A 24,883-nucleotide genomic window follows, 5' to 3' on the forward strand; every position below is an offset into this window, starting at 1 on the left:
TGTTCCACTTTGCAGGCAGATGATGTCTGACTGATCTACAAATAACCTTGCATCATAAATAACAACTTATTGTTATTTGTAGATCAGTCAGTCACAATTGACCCACAATGGATCACAGATTTGATGCTCTCATATACAGACAATGTTACAGTCATGGAACATCAGTGCCAACATGAAAGACAGTGTGTGGAACACGTATATCAAAATTAAAGCGTAAAATAATTTATTAAATCATATCACTCAAAGCTCATATTGATAATTTAATTAGACCACTCTATTCACAGGTGATACACAGCTTTTAACATTCATTGGGGCATTGATTCTATGATGCTGCTCTCTATTCTCTTTGAGTGTCACTTAGGGACACATATCCTTAGCAACAGAGGTCTTTCTTCCCTTGCTTTCTGCTGTAGGGCCCACTCTTTCTCCCTCTGTTTGCTCTCTTCAGCATACAGAACTCTCAGGGGCCGTCTCCATGGTAACAAGGAAAGCTCCACGCATCGGCAAGGCAACCAAAGATAAAACAACAAAAGAGATTTTCCACCAAGCGGCTTGTTTTAGAGTGGGTTGATTAGTGTGTGTGTGTGTGTGTGTGGTTGCTGTTCAGAGTTGTTTGAGACCAGATTGGTTCTGGTGAGCCGTCCTTGGCATCCTGGCTCTCCTCTTTCCAGTCCAATTGAGTCTAGAACTGAACCAGACTTCTGCTGTTTGGCCTAGTTCACTTCGCCATTTCCTCAGCAATGGCCTTCCCCATCTTATCCTTCACATACGCCCCTTTCTGCCAATCAGACTTCAGCTCCAGCCACTCATAGTATGGCACCTAGGGAGGGACAGAAAGTACAGATTCAGTGGTTTGTCTATCAATAATACTCTTTACCTTGCAATACTATAGCTGACATACACCCAGTAGTGTTTTTATGCAAATCAGGTTTGGAGACAATCTAGAGGGTTTTCTCATTTGGGCAAAAGTCTATCCTCAGTCTTCTGTCCTCCATCCCCCAGAAACCAATAAGTGGTTGAGGAGTGTGTCAATTCGTTAGTAGGACGAGTGTCCTCCCCTCCTCAATAGCCATCTTTCATCGAGGATACTCATGTGTATCCTACCGCGGAAAAGTTTTGAAATCTGACACCAACTTTAAAATCAGCTTTTGTTTCGTCAGTAGAGAAAAACATGCACGTTTAAAAACGATATGATAGGGCCTCCCAAGTGGCGCAGCGGTCTAAGGTACTGCATCGCAGTGCTTGAGGCATACTACAGACCCGGGTTCGATCCCAGGCTGTGTTACAGCTAGCCACAACCGGAGAGAACGTCAAGAGTGTGCAAAGCTGTCGTCAAGAAAAGGGTGTCTACTTAAATATATTTTTATCTGTTTAACACTTTTTTGGTTACTACATGATTCCATGTGTGTTATTTCATAGTTTTGATGTCTTCACTATTATTCTACAATGTAGAAAATAGTAAAAAGAAAAACCCTAGAATGAGTAGGTGTGTCCAAACTTGACTGGTGTATATATATATATATATATAAAAAAAGAAATGTAAAACGATATGCTACTTATTATTTTAATTATAAAAAGTCTTGCACAACTATCTAATTGGTTTTGATCACTTCACATTTATTTTGGGATCCACCACTGTAAACGTAATTTGCCTAATGACGTGCGAGGGGAGAAGGACAGTCTCATCAGTTTACTAGTTTACCCAGCATGCACCACAGTTCTCAGGCTAACGCAATTGGCCTAGATGAGAGAGCAGTAAGATTGGCTAACGCGATTGTTCTGGATGAGAGAGCGAGAACGAGAGCGAGAGAGGAGAGAGAGGAGAGAGAGGAGAGGAGAGAGAGAGAGCTGGGATTGGCTAAGGAGCTTGGCCTAGATGAGAGAGCTGCTGCTGCTGCTGCTATTCTCCAGGCTACTGACTGACTATCAGGCCTTTTTATAACTGGCATCCTTCAGGGAGACAGACCAACCTGGCCCTGCATGATGCAGCATTACATCAGCATTAGATCGCTTTCTATAGCATTAGCTAGCCAACTTTAGCATCATACGATACACCGCTAGCCAGCATTAGCCACGAGTTAATTTCTTGAGGAAAACTGTCCTAGAGTTGGAAACAAACATTGTCGTTACCCTGAGTCCCATTGTTCTATTTTCCAAGCTATATTCACAATATTTTATACAATGGGTGTACAAAACATTAAGAACACCTGCTCTTTCCATGACAGACTGACCAGATGAAAGCTGTGACCCCCTATTGATGTCACTTGTTAAATCCACTTCAAATCAGTGTAGATGAAGGGGTGGAGACAGGTTAAAGAAGGATTTTTAAGCTTTGAGACATGGATTGTGTATGTGTGCAAAAGATTTTAGTGTCTTTGAACAGGGTATGGTAGTGGGTGCCAGGTGCTCCGATTTGTGTCAAGAACTGCTGGGTTTTTCCACACTCAACAGTTTCCCCGTGAGTACTCCCTGACAAAGGCCATGCAGCCGAAACACGTCAGAGTTTTACAACTTTGTTTCCATTGAACATGCCATACAAATAAAGGTATTTTAATTCATTATATGAAGAGTGCCTTGGTCCTCCTTTTTGTTTCCTGTGAGTATCAAGAATGGTCACCACCCAAAGTGGAGGTGGTGTGTATGCTGTGGTTAGGGTTTGTGTGTGCGATGGACAGTGACTGTCATAATGACTGCCAGAATGTCTCTTTCAGTCCACTGCCCCCTCTCTCCTAGTCATCCCTCCATACCTCTACAAGGATAAAGCCAGCCAGTTTGAGGTGCCGTCTCATCATGGTGAATCTTCCCAGCAGATCTTTACTCCTGGAGCCATAGTTAGGAAACTCCCAGGTCAGGAATGCTAACCTGCAAAGAGAAGGACTGTCAGAACACATGCGCACACACCCACCAACACAGACAACCTTCTTCCCTCACCTGCATGCCCCCGCAGGTAAGGACTTGGCTCCCCCTCCTCCAGGCAGGTGAGGGGCCGTCAGGGTCACCAGGTCCATTGGCTTAATTTCACTGTCCACCACCAGCTCTCCATCTTATTGGACACAACACGTCAGTCACCTGTTGTTCCAGCCTTAAAGTGTTTATGTGTGTGTGTGCGTGTATTCACCTATGGTCCAGCCATATATAGTGTTGACCCCGGTACGTAGGGCCTCTGCTTTCCCCCCCACCAGATTACCCAGGGCCCCCTTCAGCCCAGTCTGTAGAGGGGAGAGGGGGGAGTCCCGGCCCAGGGTGGAGGGAAGCAACATGGCCTCTGTAGGCAGGGTGGAGGACAGAGACTCTGGGTGTTCTAACTGGAGGGTAGCAATGATGTGGAGGAGTTTCAGGCGATAGTTCTCCACTCGAGACAGACTGCCTTCTGTAAAACAGCAATATAGCAACGCAACATAAAAATCACCCAAGTCTGTACAGCTGAGAAAGCACAGGGCCATTAACACAGAACATCAGTGGATCGGTCCTTTGCTGCCATCTCCTGTGGTGGACCAGTACTAGAGTGTGCGTGTGTGTTTACCTGAGAGTTTGGCAACATGTGTGTGTTGAGTGAGGGCCGTGATGTGCTGGGGCTTGGCCTGCTGTAACACACACAGAGACCACACCACGTCTGTCTGCAGGAACGCCTCCAGGCTGGGGAGAACACCCTCCAGGGCAGAGTGGACCTACATACACACAGGAGGAGACAGATGACAAACACGGACTACATTCTGGGAAGGTACTCTAGCCAAAAGCCTCTTCCCCTCATCAGCTAAAGTTGATAGAAATGTAATGTGCAACACTGACACGACTGAGAACCGTCTGTTCTACACAATATTTATCCTTGAGTATCCAGGCTGCATCACATCCGGCCGTGATTGGGAGTCCCATAGGGCGGAGCACCATTGGCCCAGCGTCGTCCGGGTTTGGCCGGGGTAGGTTGTCATTGTAAATAAGAATTTGTTCATAACTAACTTGCCTAGTTAAATAAAGGTTACAAAATAAATAAATAAACAGCATCAGGTAAATAAACAAACAAATTGCTACTCTCATTGTTTACCTTCTTGTAGAACTCCTCCCCTTTGCTGGGCTGGAAGTTGAGCCTGGCCAATGACATGAGCAGGTTACAAAGCTGCAGTGTGCTGTACTTCTGACTGTTCACGCTGTAGTGCTGAATAGTTTTTTTAAAATCAAAGGAAGAAAATAAGAGGATGAGTTAAGCAACATTGGTTAATCAAGAGGGCTAGGAGATGATCCTATCAGTTTGAGATGTGTTTAACGGTGTCTTTGTGTGTGCGGACCTCAGCGAATGCCTCAAACAATGGGAGATGGAGCCACTTGAGGAAGGCTAGTGATTTGGCGCAGCGAGTGACATCGGCAGAACTAATCTCTGGCATTCTGGGTAACAACTCGGCTGCCAATCGCTGGAAGACCTGGGAGTGGTGGAAATTCAACTTCCCTGAGAGAGAGAGAGAGAGAGCGAGCAAGCGAGAGCATTTAAAGCCCCCATGCAGTCTTTGTAATTTTATTTTGAAATTATCACACTAACAAATCACTGTGTTCAATTAATGAAAATATTTTTTATAATTTATTTCCCTGAACCTCCTTTGGCACTTGAAATTGTCAGATTGTGTGAGCATTAGAAAATATAAAGATATTTACATACACAGCCCTGATTGGCTGATAGGATGGTCTAGAGCCCACCACTTACCCAGATGAACAATCATTGGTCTATTATAATCAGATCATGATGTGGGCCAAAAGTTCCATCTCGCCTGAACAGGCTGAAATTCCAGGGGCCTCATTCATCAAACGTGTGTACATGTCTTTCTCAATTCTGGCGTACTTGGAGATTCTAGGATTTGCATGTACCTCAAATTATTGGGATTTATCAAACTGTCACAGGCAAGCAACATATACACGTTTTCATTCATATATATAAAATCATTGAACACTTAAATAATGGCGCCGGAGAGGATGCCTGTGTTTTACGGGCTCCTAACCAACTGTGTTATTCTGTTAGTAACTTATTTTAACAAAGTCGCTGCTACTGTCTCTTATGACCGAAAAGAGCTTCTGGACATCAGAACAGCAATTACTCACCTCGAACTGGACAAATATTTTCTTTAAAAAGAGTCCGACCTGAAGGATATACTGCTTCTCCAGGCCCAAAATCCTGTCATTCGCGTGAAGAAAAGACAGAAATACAGGGGGCGAAGGTCGGGGTGCCTTGTGAGGATTCGTAGGCGAGTTAGTAAATCAACACAAGCATCAAATCAAAGTTTTTGTCACGTGCGCCAAATACAACAGTGAAATGCTTACTTACTAACCAACAGTACGATTTTTAAGTAAAAAATTGGTATTAGGTGAACAATAGATAAGTAAAGAAATAAAAAACTGTGAAAAATAACAGTAGCGAGGCTATATACAGGCACCAGTTAGTCGGGCTAATTGAGGTAGTATGTACATGTAGGTATGGTTAAAGTGACTATGCATATATGATAAACAGAGTAGCAGCAGCGTAAAATAGGGGTTTGGGGGGGGGGGGGACAATGCAAATAGTCCTGGTAGCCATTTGATTACTTGTTCAGGAGTCTTATGGCGTCTTATGGCTTGGGGGTAAAAATTGTTGAAAAGCCTTTTTGTGCTAGACTTGGCGCTCCAGTACCACTTGCCATGCTGTAGCAGAGAGAACATTCTATGACCGGGGTGTCTGGGGTCTTCGAAAAAAATGTAGGGCCTTCCTGACACCACCTAATGTAGAGGTCCTGGATGGCAGGCAGCTTAGCCCCAGTGATGTACTGGGCCGTACGCACTACCCTCTGTAGTGCCTTGCGGTCGGAGGCCGAGCAGTTGCAGTACCAGGCAGTGATGCAACCAGTCAGGATGCTCTTGATGGTGCAGCTGTAGAACCAATGCCAAATAGTCAGCCTCCTGAGGGGGAATTGGCTTTGCGTGCCATCTTCACGACTGTCTTGGTGTGTTTGGACCATGATAGTGTGTTGGTGATGTGGACACCAAGGAACTTGAAGCTCTCAACCTGCTCCACTACAACCCTGTTGATGAGAATGGGGGAGTGCTCAGTCCTCGTTTTTCCTGTAGTCCACAATCACCTCCTTTGTCTTATGTTGAGGAATAGGTTGTTATTCTGGCAAAAACCGGCCAGGTTTCTGACTTCCTCCCAGTAGGCTGTCTCGTTGTTGTGGCCTACCACTGTTGTGTCATCGGCAAACTTAATGATGGTGTTGGAGTCGTGCCTGGCCACGCAGTCGTGGGTGAACAGGGAGTACAGGAGGGGACTGAGCACGCACCCCTGAGGGGCTCCAGTGATGAGAATCAGAGTGCAGATGTGTTGCTACCTACCCTCACCACCTGGGGGCAGCCCGTTAGGAAGTCCAGGATCCAGTTGCAGAGGGAGGTGTTTAGTCCCAGGATCCTTAGCTTAGTGATGAGCTTAATGGGTACTATGGTGTTGAACTCTGAGCTGTAGTCAATGAATAGCATTCTCACGTAGGTGTTCCTTTTGTCCAGGTGGGAAAGGGCAGTGTGGAGTGCAATAGACATGGCATCATCTGTGGATCTGTTTTGGCGGTATGCAAAATGTAGTGGGTCTAGGGTTTCTGGGATAATGGTGTTAATGTGAGCCATTACCAGCCTTTCAAAACACTTCATGGCTACGGATGCGAGTGCTACGGGTCTGTAGTCACTTAGGCAGGTTGCCTTAGGGTTCTTGGGCACAGGGACTATGGTGGTCTGCTTGAAACATGTTGGTATTACAGACTTAGTGAGGGATATGTTGAAAATGTCAGTGAAGACGCCTGCCAGTTGGTCAGCACATGCCCGGAGCACACGTCCTGGTAATCCGTCTGGCCTTGCGGCCTTGTGAATGTTGACCTGTTTAAAGGTCTTACATCGGCTACGGAGAGCGTGATCACACAGTCGTCTGAAACAGCTCTCATGCATGCCTCAGTGTTGCTTGCCTCGAAGCGAGCATAGAAGTAATTTAGCTCGTCTGATAGGCTTGTGTCACTGGGCAGCTTGCGGCTGTGCTTCCCTTTGTAGTCTGTAATAGTTTGCAAGCCCTGCCACATCCGACGAGCGTCAGAGCCAGTGTAGTACAATTCAATCTTAGCCCTGTATTGGCGCTTTGCCTGTTTGATGGTTCGTCGGAGGGCATAGCAGCATTTCTTATAAGCTTCCGGGTTAGAGTCCCGCACCTTGAAAGCAGCAGCTCTACCCTTTAGCTCAGGGCAAATGCTGCCTGTAATCTATGGCTTCTAGTTGGGGTATATACGTATAGTCACTGTGGGGACGACGTCCTCGATACACTTACTGATAAAACCAGTGACTGATGTGGTGTACTCCTCAATGCCATCGGAAGAATCCTGGAACATGTTCCAGTCTGTGTTAGCAAAACAGTCCTGTAGTTTAGCATCTGCTTCTTCTGACCACTTTTTTTTTTAATAGACCGAGTCACTGGTGCTTCCTGCTTTAATTTTTGCTTGTAAGCAGGAATCAGGAGGATAGAATTGGGGTCAGATTTACCAAATGGAGGGCGAGGGAGAGCTTTGTATGCATCTTTGTGCGTGGAGTACAGGTGATCTATAATTTTTTCCCCTCTGGTTGCGCATTTAACATGTTGATAGAAATTAGGTAAAACTGATTTAAGTTTCCCTGCATTAAAATCCCCAGCCACTAGGTGCGCCACCTCTGGGTGAGCGGTTTCCTGTTTGCTTATTTCCTTATACAGCTGACTGAGTGCAGTCTTAGTGCCAGCATCCATCTGTGTTGGTAAATAAACAACCACGAACAGTATGGATGAAAACTCTTGGCAAATAGTGTTGCAAACCTAAATCTGATTTACCTCATTTCTACCAGCATGTCACAAAAAAACATACAAAGCTCTCCCTAGCAAATCATTTGGCAAATCTGACCATAATTCTACCCTCCTGATTCCTGCTTACAAGCAAAAACTAAAGTAGGAAGTACCAGTGACTCGCTCAATACGGAAGTGGTCAGATGACGCGGATGCGTGGCTTCTGGAGGGAAATTCTGTAGGAATGCTCAACCGGTGTCGCTCATTCAGCCGACAAACTTTCAACCGGTTTTCCCCATTAAGCGGCGAGTCGGAGTCTGAGGCCGAGCCTTCTCTTGTCTCTACTCCTCCCGTTACGGGGTCTGAGACGCCGAAGCTTCCCACAATTAGCTCTGACAAATTGAAAACCCTAGTCATTGGCGACTCCATTACCCGCAGTATTAGACTTAAAACGAATCATCCAGCGATCATACACTGTTTACCAGGGGGCAGGGCTACCGACGTTAAGGCTAATCTGAAGATGGTGCTGGCTAAAGCTAAAACTGGCGAGTGTAGAGAGTATAGAGATATTGCTATCCACGTCAGCACCAACGATGTTAGGATGAAACAGTCAGGGCACCAAGCGCAACATAGCTTCAGCGTGTAAATCAGCTAGAAAGATGTCAGCATCGAGTAATTGTCTCTGGCCCCTCCCAGTTAGGGGGAGTGATGAGCTCTACAGCAGAGTCTCACAACTCATCGCTGGTTGAAAACTGTTTTCTGCCCCTCCCAAAATATAGAATTTGTAGATAATTGGCCCTCTTTCTGGGACTCACCCACAAACAGGACCAAGCCTGGCCTGCTGAGGAGTGACGGACTCCATCCTAGCTGGAGGGGTGCTCTCATCTTATCTACCAACATAGAGCCCTGTCTAACTCCTCTAGCTCCACAATGAAATAGGGTGCAGGCCAGGCAGCAGGCTGTTAGCCAGCCTGCCAGCTTAGTGGAGTCTGCCACTAGCACAGTCAGTGTAGTCAGCTCAGCTATCCCCATTGAGACCGTCTCTGTGCCTCGACCTAGGTTGGGCAAAACTAAACATGGCGGTGTTCGCCTTAGCAATCTCACTAGGATAAAGACCTCCTCCATTCCTGCCATTATTGAAAGAGATCGTGATACCTCACATCTCAAAATAGGGCTACTTAATGTTAGATACCTCACTTCAAAGGCAGTTATAGTCAATGAACTAATCACTGATCATAATCTTGATGTGATTGGCCTGACAAACATGGCTTAAGCCTGATGAATTTACTGTGTTAAATGAGGCCTCACCTCCTGGTTACACTAGTGACCATATCCCCCGTGCATCCCGCAAAGGCGGAGGTGTTGCTAACATTTAAAACCGCAAATTTCAATTTACAAAAAAAGAAGAAAAAAAAAGAAGTTTTCGTCTTTTGAGCTTCTAGTCATGAAATCTGAGGCCTACTCAATCACTTTTTATAGCTACTGTTTACAGGCCTTCTGGGCCATATACAGCGTTCCTCACCGAGTTCCCTGAATTCCTATCGGACCTTGTAGTCATAGCAGATAATATTCTAATTTTTGGTGATTATAATATTCACATGGAAAAGTCCACAGACCCACTCCAAAACGCTTTCGGAGACATCATCGACTCAGTGGGTTTTGTCCAACATGTCTCTGGACCTACTCACTGTCACAGTCATACTCTGGACCTAGTTTTGTCCAATGGAATAAATGTTGTGCATCTTAATGTTTTTCCTCATAATCCTGGACTATCGGACCACCATTTTATTATGTTTGCAATCGCAACAAATAATCTGCTCAGACCCCAACCAAGGAGCATCAAAAGTCGTGCTATAAATTCTCAGACAACCCAAAGATTCCTTGATGCCCTTCCAGACTCCCTCTGCCTACCCAAGGAGGTCAGAGGACAAAAATCAGTAAAAAAAAAAAAAACACCTAACTGAGGAACTACATTTTTTTTATTTTACCCCCAATTTTCGTGGTATCCAATTGCTAGTAATTACTATCTTGTCTCATCGCTACAACTCCCGTACGGGCTCGGGAGAGTCGAAGGTCGAAAGCCATGCTCTTTAAATCTGCATATTCCTCCAAAGCTCAGTTGTCCTGAGTCTGCACAACTCTGCCAGGACCTAGGATCAAGGGAGACACTCAAGTGTTTTAGTACTATATCTCTTGATACAATGATGAAAATAATCATGGCCTCTAAACCTTCAAGCTGCATACTGGACCCTATTCCAACTAAACTACTGAAAGAGCTGCTTCCTGTGCTTGGCCCTCCTATGTTGAACATAATAAGTGGCTCTATCCATCGGATGTGTACCAAACTCACTAAAAGTGGCAGTAATAAAGCCTCTCCTGAAAAAGCCAAACCTTGACCCAGAAAATATTTTTTTAAACTATCGGCCTATATCGAATCTTCCATTCCTCGCATTTCTTTTTGAAAAAGCTGTTGCGCAGCAACTCACTGCCTTCCTGAAGACAAACAATGTATACGAAATGCTTCAGTCTGGTTTTAGACCCCATCATAGCACTGAGACTGCACTTGTGAAGGTGGTAAATTACCTTTTAATGGCGTCAGACCAAGGCTCTGCATCTGTCCTCGTGCTCCTAGACCTTAGTGCTGCTTTTGATACCATCGATCACCACATTCTTTTGGAGAGATTGGAAACCCAAATTGGTCTACACGGACAAGTTCTGGCCTGGTTTAGATGTTATCTGTCGGAAAGATATCAGTTTGTCTCTGTGAATGGTTTGTCCTCTGACAAATCAACTGTACATTTCGGTGTTCCTCAATGTTCTGTTTTAGGACCACTATTGTTTTCACTATATATATATATATATATTTTACCTCTTGGGGATGTCATTCGAAAACATAATGTTAACTTTCACTGCTATGCGGATGACACACAGCTGTACATTTCAATGAAACATGGTGAAGCCCCAAAATTGCCCTCGCTAGAAGCCTGTGTTTCAGACATAAGGAAGTGGATGGCTGCAAACTTTCTACTTTTAAACTCGGACAAAACAGAGATGCTTGTTCTAGGTCCCAAGAAACAAAGAGATCTTCTGTTGAATCTGACAATTAATCTTGATGGTTGTACAGTCGTCTCAAATAAAACTGTGAAGGACCTCGGCGTTACTCTGGACCCTGATCTCTCTTTTGACGAACATATCAAGACTGTTTCAAGGACAGCTTTTTTCCATCTACGTAACATTGCAAAAATCTGAAACTTTCTGTCCAAAAATGATGCAGAAAAATTTATCCATGCTTTTGTTACTTCTAGGTTAGACTACTGCAATGCTCTACTTTCCGGCTACCCGGATAAAGCACTAAATAAACTTCAGTTAGTGCTAAATACGGCTGATAGAATCCTGACTAGAACCCCAAAATGTGATCATATTACTCCAGTGCTAGCCTCCCTACACTGGCTTCCTGTTAAGGCAAGGGCTGATTTCAAGGTTTTACTGCTAACCTACAAAGCATTACATGGCTTGCTCCTACCCATCTTTCCGATTTGGTCCTGCGTACATACCTACACGTACGCTACGGTCACAAGACGCAGGCCTCCTAATTGTCCCTAGAATTTGTAAGCAAACAGCTGGAGGCAGGGCTTTCTCCTATAGAGCTACATTTTTATGGAATGGTCTGCCTACCCATGCGAGAGAAGCAGACTCGGTCTCAACCTTTAAGTCTTTACTGAAGACTCATCTCTTCAGTGGGTCATATGATTGAGTGTAGTCTGGCCCACGATTGTGAAGGTGAACGGAAAGGCTCTGGAGCCACGAACTGCCCTTGCTGTCTCTGCCTGGTCGGTTCCCCTCTCTCCACTGGGATTCTCTGCCTCTAACCCTATTACAGGGGCTGAGTCACTGGCTTACTGGTGCTCTTTCATGCTGTCCCTAGGAGGGGTGCATCACTTGAGTGGGTTGAGTCACTGACGTGGTCTCCCTGTCTGGGTTGGCGCCCCCCCCCCCCCCCTTGGGTTGTGCCGTGGCGGAGATCTTTGTGGGCTATACTCGGCCTTGTCTCAGGATGGTAAGTTGGTGGTTGAAGATATCCCTCTGGTGGTGTGGGGGCTGTGCTTTGGCAAAGTGGGTGGGGTTATATCCTTCCTGTTTGGCCCTGTCCGGGGGTATCATCGGATGGGGCCACAGTGTCTCCTGACCCCTCCTGTCACAGCCTCCAGTATTTATGCTGCAGTAGTTTGTGTCGGGGGGCTAGGGTCAGTTTGCTATATCTGGAGTACTTCTCCTGTCTTATCTGGTGTTCTGTGTGAATTTAAGTATGCTCTCTCTAATTCTCTCTCGGAAGACCTGAGCCCTAGGATCATGCCTCAGGACTACCTGGCATGATGACTCCTTGCTGTCCCCAGTCCACCTGGCCGTGCTGCTGCTCCAGTTTCAACTGTTCTGCCTGTGGCTATGGAACCCTGACCTGTTCACCGGACGTGCTACCTGCCCCAGACCTGCTGTTTTCAACTCTCTAGAGACAGCAGGAGCGGTAGAGACTCTCAATGATCGGCTATGAAAAGCCAACTGACATTTACTCCTGAGGTGCTGATTTGCTGCACCCTCGACAACTACTGTGATTATTATTATTTGACCATGCTGGTCATTTATGAACATCTTGGCCATGTTCTGTTATAATCTCCACCCGGCACAGCCAGAAGAGGACTGGTCACCCCTCATAGCCTGGTTCCTCTCTAGGTTTCTTCCTAGGTTTTGGACTTTCTAGGGAGTTTTTCCTAGCCACCGTGCTTCTACACCTGCATTGCTTGCTGTTTGGGGTTTTAGGCTGGGTTTCTGTACAGCACTTTGAGATATCAGCTGATGTAAGAAGGGCTATAAGTATATTTGATTTGGCTAGCAGACTGGAATATGTTCCATGATTCATCCAATGGCATTGAGGAGCATACTACCTCAGTCACCGGCTTCATCAATAAGTGCATTGACGATGTCATCCCCACAGTGACGTACATTTATTAAATTGAAACTTAATCGAACCAGGGTGTCTGTCGTGACGCCTCAAGCACTGAGATGCAGTGCCTTATACCGTGCGCCACTCGGGAGCCCAACCAGAAGCCATGGATTACAGGCAACATCCGCACTGAGCTAAAGGCTAGAGCTGCCGCTTTCAAGGAGCGGAACACTAATCCAGATGCTTATAAGATATCCTGCTATGCCCCTGCAACTCTTCCCCTATAAAATCTGACATTTTAACCCCAAGTATGTTTTATATATCTTCCCAAATGATGTTCTCTGTTTAATTTTTCACTCTTAAAATTACAATTGTTCATAGAGAACCAAAGAAATTGGATGTTCAGAATCCATGTCAATGCTTAAATTACATCAGAAGAAATTTGCAGTGAAGCACGTGAAAATTGCATGTACATTCAGAATTGTTTGCCGAGCTACTCATGTGTGAACCACTAGAAGTTGTGGTTCACACAACATGGTTTGAGATTTGCGTGGAGATGCACACACTTTCCCATCAAGTTCAAAATGGATAAATACCAACCTTTATGGGAAAACTGGCGCACGCAAGGTTAAATAGTTTTTTTGTGCTCGCACTTTGATAAATGAGGCCACAGGCATTTTTTTCAAACAGCTCTTACACCAAAAGGGCATATCATCATTTTCACAATTACAGAGTGTTACTTCGACCTCAGTGTGGAAATATAAATATACTTGCCCCCTTTAAATCTGTTGCAATACTGAAAAATTCACAGCTGAAATATCAGTTGACCGCAGCTAGTTTGATGTTAGGTAGATTGTTAACAAAGGAGGAGGATAACAATGGTACCAGCATTCAACCCTGTGGCACATCCTTTTACATCTCCAGATTATGTGTGTATATATTACTGCTGAGCAATTAACAGACATTTTGGTTATTGTTCGGTTTTTAAAACAACTTATTGACCTACATAGATTCAATTATTTGAATTCCATTACTTTCAAATTTTTTCTGGGAGCTCAATGCGCACATTGCAGTTTCACTAGAGAAAAAACCCCAGTATGCTTTGTTTACTTTGAAGAACTACCCAATAGTGATTGTCAGACAGCATAGGCAGCAGCTCTATGGAGATGAAATGACTTGAAATAACAGTTAGAAAATAAAACAAATGTAATATCCACAACAAGTGAAATATTTTAGTCAGGTGTGTGTGTACCATATGCGTAGGCGAGGTCCAACAGTAGCGGTGTGGTAAGGTCTGTTGAGGGTTTCTGTAGGAAGTGGTAGGACAGAGCTCTGAGCAGAGGCACTGACCGGCGTCCCTGAGATGCCAGAGACACACACACCCTGCGGATATCCTCCGCCCCAAACCCTTCAGCTAGCTCTAACGCCTGGGGTGGGAACAGAGAGAAAAGAAAAGGAGCGTTGGGTTGAGAGATTTGATGGTGGCAGTTGCATATTTGGATAGTGAAGCAAACGTTATATTTTTTTAATGGCTATATAGTCCAGCATTTCAGATTTTGAGATGTGTTTCATATGAGCCAACTGTACAGAATGTCACCTTTTGAGGTATTTTCATACATATGTTTTAGTGTTTAGAAATGAAAGCACTATGTATTTCATCTGCCCATGTGAAGAAGTATTTAGACAAATTCACTTATACAGTAGAGTATCAAAGTAGTCAAACGTTTAGCATTTGGTCCCAAATTCCTTAAATGCAATGACTTCATCAAGCTTGTGACTCTACAAACTTGTTGGATGTATTTGCGGTTTGTTTTGGTTGTGTTTTGCCCAATAGTAACTGAATGGTAAATGACTGGAGTAATTTTCTGTCTGAGTGAGTAGATAAGATGTTTCTGAACACTACTAAATTAATCCTGATAATGACCTGAAGAACTGTAATATCCTATGTTTCTCTGAAACTGATTCCTGCTTACAAGCAAAAACTCAAACCGGAAGAACCAGTGACGTGCTTAATATGGAAGTGGTCCGATGAAGCTCATGCTAAGCTACAGGATTGTTTCACTAGCACAGACTGGAATATGTTCCAGGACTCATCCGATGAAGTAAACTCCATTGTCACTTCATTAATAAGTGCATTGATGACGTTGTCCCTAAAGTGACCGTACGTACATATCCCAACCAGAAGCCATGGATTACAGAAAACATCAGCACTGAGATAAAGGCTAGAGCTACCGTTTCAAGGAGCGGGACACTAACCCAGACGCTTATAAAGAAATCCCGCTACGCCTACGATGAACCATCAAACAGGCAAAGCGTCAATACAGCACTAAGATTGAATCCTACTACAACAACTCTGAAGCTCGTCGGATGTGTCAGGGCTTGCAAACTATCACAGATTACAAAAGGTAAATCCAGCCGCGAGCTGCTCAGTGACACAATCCTACCAGACGAGCTAAATGCCTTCTACACTCGCTTCCAGGCAAGCAACACTGAACCATGCGTGACAGCACCAGCTGTTCCAGATGACAGTGTGATCACGCTCACCGTAGCCGATGTGATGAAGACCTTTAAAACAGGTTAACATTCACAAGGCCACAGGACCAGATGGAAGGGTTGAGCAGTATCCAGATTTTCATGTCGTCATAACGTCCTTTTCTCACCCTGGGATCTACGGTATTACCGGCTTAGTACACAACGGAGCGACAAGAAAAATTCAAAAAAGCCCATTGGCATCCATTACCAGAATGCTAACAAAATTAGCACAAGTAATAGAGAATTTCCATGGAGGCTGCTAGCTAAATATGCTAACGAGCGCAAACTAAAATAAATGAATTGCAAAGACAGGCAATCCAGCTCAAAGTTATACATACAGTGCCTTCGGAAAGTATTCAGACACCTTGAATTTTCCCACTTTGTTACGTTACCACCTTATCCTAAAATGTATTAAATCATATTTCAATCTACATACAATAAAAAAAAGCAAAAACAGGTCGACATTTTGGATAATTTTTTTTAATAAACTGAAATATTAAATTGTATTTGTCATATGCCCACGAATACAACAGGTGCAGACCTTACCATGAAATGCTTACTTACAAGCCCTTAAATATCACATTTCCAAAACTATTCAGACCATTTAATCAGTACTTTGTTGAAGCACCTTTGGCAGCGATTACAGCCTCGAGGCGTCTTGGTATGACACTACAAGCTTGGCACACGTGTATTTGGGGAGTTTCTCTGATTCTTCTCTGCAGATCCTCTCAAGCTCTGTCAGAGATGTTTGATTGGGTTCAAGTCTGGGTTCTGGCTGGGCCACTCAAGGACATTCAAAGACTTGTCACTCCTGCGTTGTCTTGGATGTGTGCTTAGGGTATTTGTCCTGTTGGAAGATGAACCTTTGCCCCTGTCGGAGGTCCTGAGCGCTCAGGAGCAGGTTTTCATCAAGGATCTCTGTACTTTGCTCCGTTCATCTTTGCCTCGATCCTGACTAGTCTCCCAGTCCCTGCAGCTGAAAAACATCCCCACAGCGTGATGCTGCTACCACCGTATGGATAGTACCAGGTTTCCCCCAGATGGTACGCTTGGCATTCGGGCCAAAAAGTTCAATCTTGTTTCTCATGGTCTGAGAGTCTTTAGGTGCCTTTTGGCAAACTCCAAGTGGGCTGTCATGTGCCTTTTACTGAGGAGTGACTTCCCTCTGGCCACTCTACCATAAAAGCCTGATTGGTTTAGTGCTGCAGAGATGGTTGTCCTTCTGGAAGGTTCTCCCATCTCCACACAGAGGAACTCTAGAGTCAACAGTGAAGAGGCAGCTCCGGGATGCTGGCCTTCTAGGCAGAGTTGCAAAGAAAAAAACATCTCAGACTGGCCAATAAAAATAAAAGATTAAGACGGGCAAAGAACACAGACACTGGACAGAGGAACTCTGCCTAGAAGGCCAGAATCGCCTCTTCACTGTTGACGTTGAGACTGGTGTTTTGCGGGTACTATTTGATGAAGCTGCCAGTTGAAGTCGCTGTTTCTCAAACTAGACACTAATGTACATGTCCTCTTGCTCAGTTGTGCACCGAGGCCTCCCACTCCTCTTTCTATTCTGGTTAGAGACAGTTTGCGCTGTTCTGTGAAGGGAGTAGTACACCACGTACGAGATCTTCAGTTTCTTGGCAATTTATTGCATGGAATAGCCTTCATTTCTCAGAACAATAGACTGATGAGTTTCAGAAGAAAGTTATTTGTTTCTGGACATTTTGAGCCTGTAATCGAACCCACAAATGCTGATGCTCCAGATACTCAACTAGTCTAAAGATGGCCAGTTCATTGCTTCTTTAAAATCAGAACAGTTATCAGCTGTGCTAACATAATTGCAAAAGGATTTACTAATGATCAATGAGCCTTTTAAAATGATCAACTTAGCGAACATAACGTGCCATTGGAACACAGGAGTGACAGTTGCTGATAATGGACCTCTGTACGCCTATGTAGATATTCCATAAAGAAATCTGCGTCTTCCAGCTACAATAGTCATTTACAACATTAACAATGTCTACACTAATTCTGATAAATGTAATGTTATTTTAAATGAAAAAAAAAAAAAAAAAAAAGTGCTTTTCTTTCAAAAATAAGGAAATAAGTGTCCCCAAACTTTTGAACGGTAGAGTATATTTTCTATCCATTTTAGAATACGGTCTGAATACTTTGAAGGCACTGTATATAGGTAGAAGCTACCGAAATGTCATTTTTGGTGAATTTGGACATTTACAAGCGGATGTGAACGATAACTTTGTTGATTTGCACAATGTCTTTGACACATGCTTTTCTGAAGGAACAGTAACCTCTAACGTTAGCATTTTTTGGGGGGGTATGATCTTTGTGCCTCTAACTTCCTCACTCACCATTTTTCACAATTCATTCATGATTATCCATAATCCTCGTAGCATCCACATGAATGTAGAAGTGTTCAGAAACATCCATTCTTACTTATAATAAAAAAGTGACTCAAATGGCACAAGATATTATTCACCATTGAGTTCCTATTGGGCAAAACATAATCCAAAACACAACCAAAAACAAACCGCAAATGCATCCAACAAGTTTGTTGTCACAAGCTTGATATATTCTAGGGATGGGCATGAGTAATCGAGTACTCAAACGGACGTCAAGTCTTGATCTTTTTCCAGAGATTATAAAAAATCTAATACTGTAAAACTATTCGATAGAATGTGCTTTGTGGCTGCCCGAACAGGCAAGTAACATTTTGGCCTGAATCTTTTCTAAATGTTTTCTTGACTAAGTCAATTTGCTTTGACTCTAATGTTCTATTTGTACATGTGCATTTGCAGAGCATAACAAAAAAGAAACCAAGCATCACACAATTCTCTCCCAAAATTCCCTTTCCCCACCGTGTCTCATTCACTTTATTGTGTTCCGACCGCTCCCTACACACACGGGTGCTGAGTATGCACACAAGCTCCAGTTAGGCCTACAGAAAAAAATCTCGATAACATTTTTAAACCGTATCTAACTGATGGGATACACAAGCTACATTCCTTGCCAAATGACGACAGTTTTATCACATATTCAAAATGGACTGGTTGATTGATGTTGGAAAATATGTTTCAACAACGATCTGCAGTTCTGGAATAATTGTGTCCCGTCTATTTTCTGCTGAGGCTACTTTGTGAACTGCTAGTGCCATTTAGAAATGTTTAGCCTGAGCTATAACCCCTCTAAACATAGACAGGTTCCACACTGAAAATACACAAAAACATTAGTTTGATAAAGTTAAAGAGCAGGCCTACTCACCAAACAGAAGTGGTGGCCGTAATTCCTCACCATGCAGTGTTCAATGTGGAATTGTGAATCCAATTACAAAGAACAGGCAAAATAAACTAAATAGAACATCTTTATATTGAAAAGACAGATTTCGAAAACATTTATTGAGCCGTCTTCAAATGATCACTGAGAATAACTGTTCCAGATCCCAAGATACACATCACTTCGCAGAGGCAACTTTTTCATTTGGAAAAATATTCTGTTATAGAACATCATGTTTTTTTTTACTATAAAATAGATGTCTTGACTGTGATAAGGGCTCGGGAAATAATAGCATCTTGTCTGCTAAATTAACAAAGCAAGCCTATGCCATTGCACAGACATATGTTTCTACAAGCAAGCGCCACTGCTGAGGTTACTGCCTTTTTGAAGATCGTGTTCCATGATATAATATAACCAGTTAATATTAAGGTTTCAATAAATTAATCTTAAATGGCACTTGCTTTTTTATTGAACGAACACTGTGTATATGGAGCAATTTAGCAATTAGGATTTGTTATCTATAATGGTTATGATAAATGTGGCATTGTCAAGCACTGTTGGCATAGGCCTATAGATAAATGCGCACATTTCTTTCCAGTGCGGTCCTTGTGTTCTAAAAATATATTTAGAAAAATGGTAGTACTCAGAAAAAAATTATGCGCGTATTCGAACAGTCAAAAAATGTTAAATGCCCATCCCTAATCATTGCGTGCAAGGAATATCAAATAGTACTAAACTTGACTACTTTAACACACTTTAAGTAAATTTGTCCAAATACTTATACATTTAAAAAAAATGGAGGGACTAGATACATAAAGGTGCTTTCATTTCTAAACAGTAAAACAGATATGTATGAAAATACCCTAAAATAAAAGATTCTTTACTGTCACCTAATATGAAACATTCTGTCTCAAATCTAAAATGCTGGAGTATAGCAACAATTGAAATGTATTTTTATTCACTGTCCAAATAAATAGACAGTAGTGTATGTCTATTTGATAACTTAATAAGCGTAGTGTGGGGTTAATAGTATACAGTGCCTTGCAAAAGTATTCACCCCCTTGGCGTTTTTCCTATTTTGTTGCATTACAACCTGTAATTTAAATGTATTTATTTGGATTTAATGTAATGGACATACACAAAATAGTCCAAATTGGTGAAGAAGTGAAATGAAAAAAATAACTGGTTTCAAAAAATTCAAAAAAATTCAAAAAGTGGTGCGTGCATATGTATTCACCCCCGTTGCTATGAAGCCCCTAAATAAGATCTGGTGCAACCAATTACCTTCAGAAGTCACATAAATAGTTATATAAAGTCCACCTGTGTGCAATCTAAGTGTCACATGATCTGTCACATGATCTCAGTGTATAAATACACACACCTGTTCTGAAAGGCCCCATAGTCTGCAACACCACTAAGCAAGGGGCACAACCAAGCAAGCGGCACCATGAAGACCAAGGAGCTCTCCAAACAGGTCAGGGACAAAGCTGTGAAGTACAGATCAGGGTTGGGTTATAAAAAAATATCTGTAACTTTGAACATCCCACGGAGCACCATTGAATCCATTATTTAAAAAATGGAAAGAATATGGCACCACAACAAACCTGCCAAGAGAGGGCCATCCACCAAAACTCACAGACCAGGCAAGGAGGAAATTAATCAGAGAGGCAACAAAGAGACCAAAGATAACCCTGAAGGAGCTGCAAAGCTCCACAGCGGAGATTGGCGTATCTGTCCATAGGACCACTTTAAGCCATACACTCCAGAGCTGGGCTTAATGGAAGAGTGGCCAGAAAAAAAAGCCATTGCTTAAAGAAAAAAAATAAGCAAACATGTTTAGTGTTCGCCAAAAGGCATGTGGGAGACTCCCTAAACATATGGAAGAAGGTACTCTGGTCAGATGAGACTACAATTGAGCTTTTTGGCCATCAAGGAAAACGCTATGTCTGGCGCAAACCCAATACCTCTCATCACCCCGAGAACACCATCCCTGCAGTGAAGCATGGTGGTAGCAGCATGATGCTGTGGGGATGTTTTTCGTCGGCAGGGACTGGGAAACTGGTCAGAATTGAAGGAATGATGGACGGCGCTAAATACAGGGAAATTCTTGTGGAAACCCTTTTCAGTCTTGAGACTGGGACGGAGGTTCACCTTCCAGCAGGACAATGATCCTAAGCATCCCGCTAAAGCAACATTCAAGAGGTTAAGGGGAAACATTTAAATGTCTTGGAATGGTCTAGTCAAAGCCCAGACCTCAATCCAATTGAGAATCTGTGGTATGACTTAAAGGTTGCTGTACACCAGCGGAACCCATCCAACTTGAAGGAGCTGGAGCAGTTTTGCCTTGAAGAATGGGCAAAAATCCCAGTGGCTAGATGTGCCACGCTTATGGAGACATACCCCAAGAGACTTGCAGCTGTAATTGCTGCAAAAGGTGGCTCTACAAAGTATTGACTTTGGGGGGGGTGAATAGTTATGCACACTCAAGTCCTGTTTTATTTGTCTTATTTCTTTTTTGTTTCACAATAAAAAATATTTTGCATCTTCAAAGTGGTAGGCATGTTGTGTAAATCAAATGATACAAACCCCCCAAAAATCAATTTTCATTCCAGGTTGTAAGGCAACAAAATAGGAAAAATGTCAAGGGGGGTGAATACTTTCGCAAGCCACTGTAGGTGCTCGTTACCTTATCCTCCAGTCTGTCCATCAGTGCAGGACTGAGATGTCCAGCCCTAGCCATCAGGGTACTGACTGTTCTGGCGTCAGCGATCTCAGTCCAGCGGAGCTCCAGCTGTTTCAGCGCTGCGCTCACCAGCAACACCTCCATCTGACCCTTCCGCCCTGCTCCCCAGTCTGCCAGGAAAGACAGCTGTTTGTAGGAGAGTCTGCGTACACGCCACAGCACCTCTGTCTGGATGGAGCGTTGTACTGCAGCTGTAGGAGGAATACCCAGAGTAGAGAGGGAGCGCAGCAGAGAGACCAGCGTACCATTCCACACTGACGCTACCTGGGGGAAGAGACAGTCAATTTACAAACACTCAAAAGAAACTCTGAGAGCACCGAAGTTTTTGTGAATATTTTGAGCCACCCTCTGTCCTAACCGTAACCAGCCCCATGTCTCTTACTTTCACCCCTCCTTACCCATCTTCATACCCTCTCAACCCTCCACTTATCTACTCACCCTACCTGTCCCCTGCCCCTTCTTACTACACCCTCTCCTACCTGTGCAATAACTGTGTCCATTATGTCCAGCAGTCTGGGATCATTCAGCAGCTCAAATTGGTCCATTTTAGCCCCACCTTTCTCTCTCCCAGCCAATCTGACAAGCTGAACCAGAGTCTTAGCCGCCTGATTGGCCTTTCCTCCTTGTGCCGCCCACGCCTGCAGGACATCCTGTGGAGATTGGGCCCTCTCTAAGAGCTCATCCAGCTGGGTGCGTTTGGGCTCGATGGGATACTCTTCTTTGACCAAACTCCTGCCCTCACATAGTCCCCTTACCACAGGCTGCCGCCAGGCCTGGGCCCACAGCGGCTTTGCTGGCCCAGCTGCAGGCGTAGGCAGGCGGGCAGCGGTGGCTAAGGCCTGGGGGGTGGCCCTGGGGAGGAGACGGGCACATCGGCCCAGCAGACGGCTGGTCATGGAGGAATAGAGAGCAGCACGAGGCCAGAGAGAGCAGCGAGAATCCTATTCACAACACAGCAGCCAGAGTCACCATGCTAACACCTGAGAGCGAGTGAGAGAGGGAAAGAGCGAGAGAGTTAATTCAAGATAGTGAATATCACTCAGTGGTTCTCATTATTTTGGGGATTCTGAACCTACAATCACATGTTGCGATGCCCAAACAACCCCATAATGTGCAACTTTATGATAAGGACTATATATTCTTATTCTCCGTAGTCTGCCGGCCACGGACTGCTGTCAACAAGCTTAGCCTAGCTATCTTGAGACGATTTAGCAATTAGTAACAGTAACGCGGGGATTGTGTTGTGTAACATAACATTGTGTCAACAATCGTGTAGGCTGTACTACTACAAGCAAAACACTTGCAGGAAATCAATGAATAGACACGGTTGTGGCAACTAGTCATAGTAGACTGAACTGAATTAACGTTACTAGCAACATTCCTGTCTCAAAAGCTGAGATGCCATCAAGCGTATTCTGACCTTGTCGACTAGGGTTTATGCCGTTCTAGCCATTACAATTATGAAACTCAGACTGGCAACATTCTCTGCATTCACAAGTACACCTATAACGGGTCTTGTGGAGACATAAATACATATGTAGCTGCCATTTCTATCTTTAAAGGACTGTTCTTACCTTGATAAATAAGCTAGATAGCAAGTGGACGAAGGCGACATTCACATGGCGCTGTCTGCAATAGTCGCAAGAAAATGACCTCATCAAAGATACCGGTGTCACATGATTGTCGAACGAAGCTGCGATTGGTCTGCTTGTTTCAAGGCACTTTAAGTCGTCTTTTTTAATTGCAGAACCTGGTCTTTATGTCTATACGCGGAACCCATAGAATTAGATACACACAGTGGCGTAAAGTACTTAAGTAAAAATACTTTAAGGTACTACTTAAGAAGTTTTTTGGGGTATCTGTACTTTACTTTTTATATTTTTGACAACTTTTACTTCACTACATTCCTAAAAAGATAATGTACTTTTTACTCCATACATTTTCCCTGACACCCAAAAGTACTCATTTTGAATGCTTAGCAGGAAAATGGTCCAATATATGCATTTATCAAGAAAACATCCCTGGTCATCCCTAATGCCTCTGATCTGGCGGACTCACTAAACACACATGCTTAATTTGTAAATTATGTCTGAGTGTGAGAGATCCGTAATTTAAAAAAATAAGAAAATAGTGCCGTCTGGTTTGCTTAATATAAGGAATTTGAAATGATTTATACTTTTACTTTTGATACTTAAGTATATTTAAAACCAAATACTTTTTAACTTTTACTCTAGTACTATTTTACTGGGTGAAACACATTTTGAAACACATTTCATAGTCTCAAAACTATTAAACGTCTCATTGTTTTCCCTCAAATTGCAAAACATCTAAAAAGAAATGTTATACTTTCATGTGAGATTTCCTATAAGCCACATTTACAAATGTAAAAGCTGTTGATGAGTCAGAAAAGTCAAACAATTACTATGTTAAAACACCCTTTTGGGAAGATATATATATATATATATATATATTTTACATTTGAGTAATTTAGCAAACGCTCTTCTCCAGAGTGACTTACAGTAGTGAGTGCATACATTTTTGTAGATTGGCGGAAACAATCATCCGTCCCATGACATCCCATGATAAAAAAAGCAAGAAACATACACCAGACAGTACCAGTCAAAAGTTTGGACACACCTACTCTTTCAATGGTTTTTCTCAATTTCTACATTGTAGAATAATAGCGAAGACATAAAAACTTTGAAATAACACATATGGAATCATGTAGTAACCAAAAAAGTGTTAAACAAATCAAAATATATTTTATATTTGAGATTATTCAAAGTAGTCACCATTTGCCTTGATGACAGCTTTGCACACTCTTGGCATTCTCTCAACCAGCTTCATGGAGGTAGTCATCTGGAATGTATTTAAATTAGCAGGTGTGCCTGGTGTCGTGTCTTTGGCTATGCCGGATTAAGTGATATGACATGCTATTCTATAAAATCCTTTCTCCGTAATTAATATTACCTGATTGAGCTAATCATGTAAATGTAATTAACTAGAAAGTCGGGGCACCACAAAATAATATTTATAGAGCTGTTATCTTCCGAATAAACTCTTAAAGCCCTAGTAATATTTTACATCAATAGCAGTCAATGTTAATCGTCACCTTATTTCAGTCTCATCTGAAAGTTGTAAATTCTTGGTTATCTTCACGAACCCTGGCTAACAAGTTGAATCAGCAATACAAAATTGGGTTTAATTATTTATTTACTAAATACCTAACTAATCACACAGAATTATATATACACAGAATGAATCATACCTTGATTACAAATTATGTCATAAAGGAAAACGTCCCTAGCGGACGGAACACATATGACAGCTGGTTACACAAAGAAAAGGGGGCTGGGTTTGAGTGAAAGAGCAGGAAGACTGAAGAACAAAGGGAGAAGTGATGTCTCTATCAGGCCGTAGGCAGCTACTCTATCGTAAATACAGAATCTTATGCATTCTAAATTACCGCCCATTTGGAAAAGGAAAATGCAAGAAATATTTACTCTGAGCTGCGCTTCAATAGGTTGGTGGTAGATGGAAGGCCGTGTTGCCCAACAGAGTCCTTTGTCCTTTGAAGAGTGTCTCTGGT

At 43.1% G+C, this 24,883-nt stretch overlaps 1 protein-coding gene across 1 annotated transcript; it reads right to left on the bottom strand.

The window, feature by feature from the left end:
- Positions 1-200: 200 nt before the first annotated feature.
- On the bottom strand, positions 201-22,936 carry LOC120048488 (FAST kinase domain-containing protein 4-like). Its single transcript, XM_038994496.1, has 11 exons — positions 22,869-22,936; positions 21,774-22,274; positions 21,238-21,558; positions 13,990-14,164; positions 4,284-4,441; positions 4,043-4,153; positions 3,524-3,668; positions 3,119-3,370; positions 2,932-3,043; positions 2,748-2,862; positions 201-820 (listed from the first exon to the last, which is right to left on the bottom strand). The coding sequence occupies exons 2-11, from the start codon at positions 22,188-22,190 to the stop codon at positions 719-721; spliced, it is 1,908 nt and encodes a 635-aa protein (XP_038850424.1). The 5' UTR covers positions 22,191-22,274; positions 22,869-22,936; the 3' UTR covers positions 201-718.
- Between the last annotated feature and the right edge of the window lie 1,947 nt (positions 22,937-24,883).

The sequence above is a fragment of the Salvelinus namaycush genome, chromosome 5, assembly GCF_016432855.1.
Source record: "Salvelinus namaycush isolate Seneca chromosome 5, SaNama_1.0, whole genome shotgun sequence".
Lineage (NCBI taxonomy): Eukaryota > Metazoa > Chordata > Actinopteri > Salmoniformes > Salmonidae > Salvelinus > Salvelinus namaycush.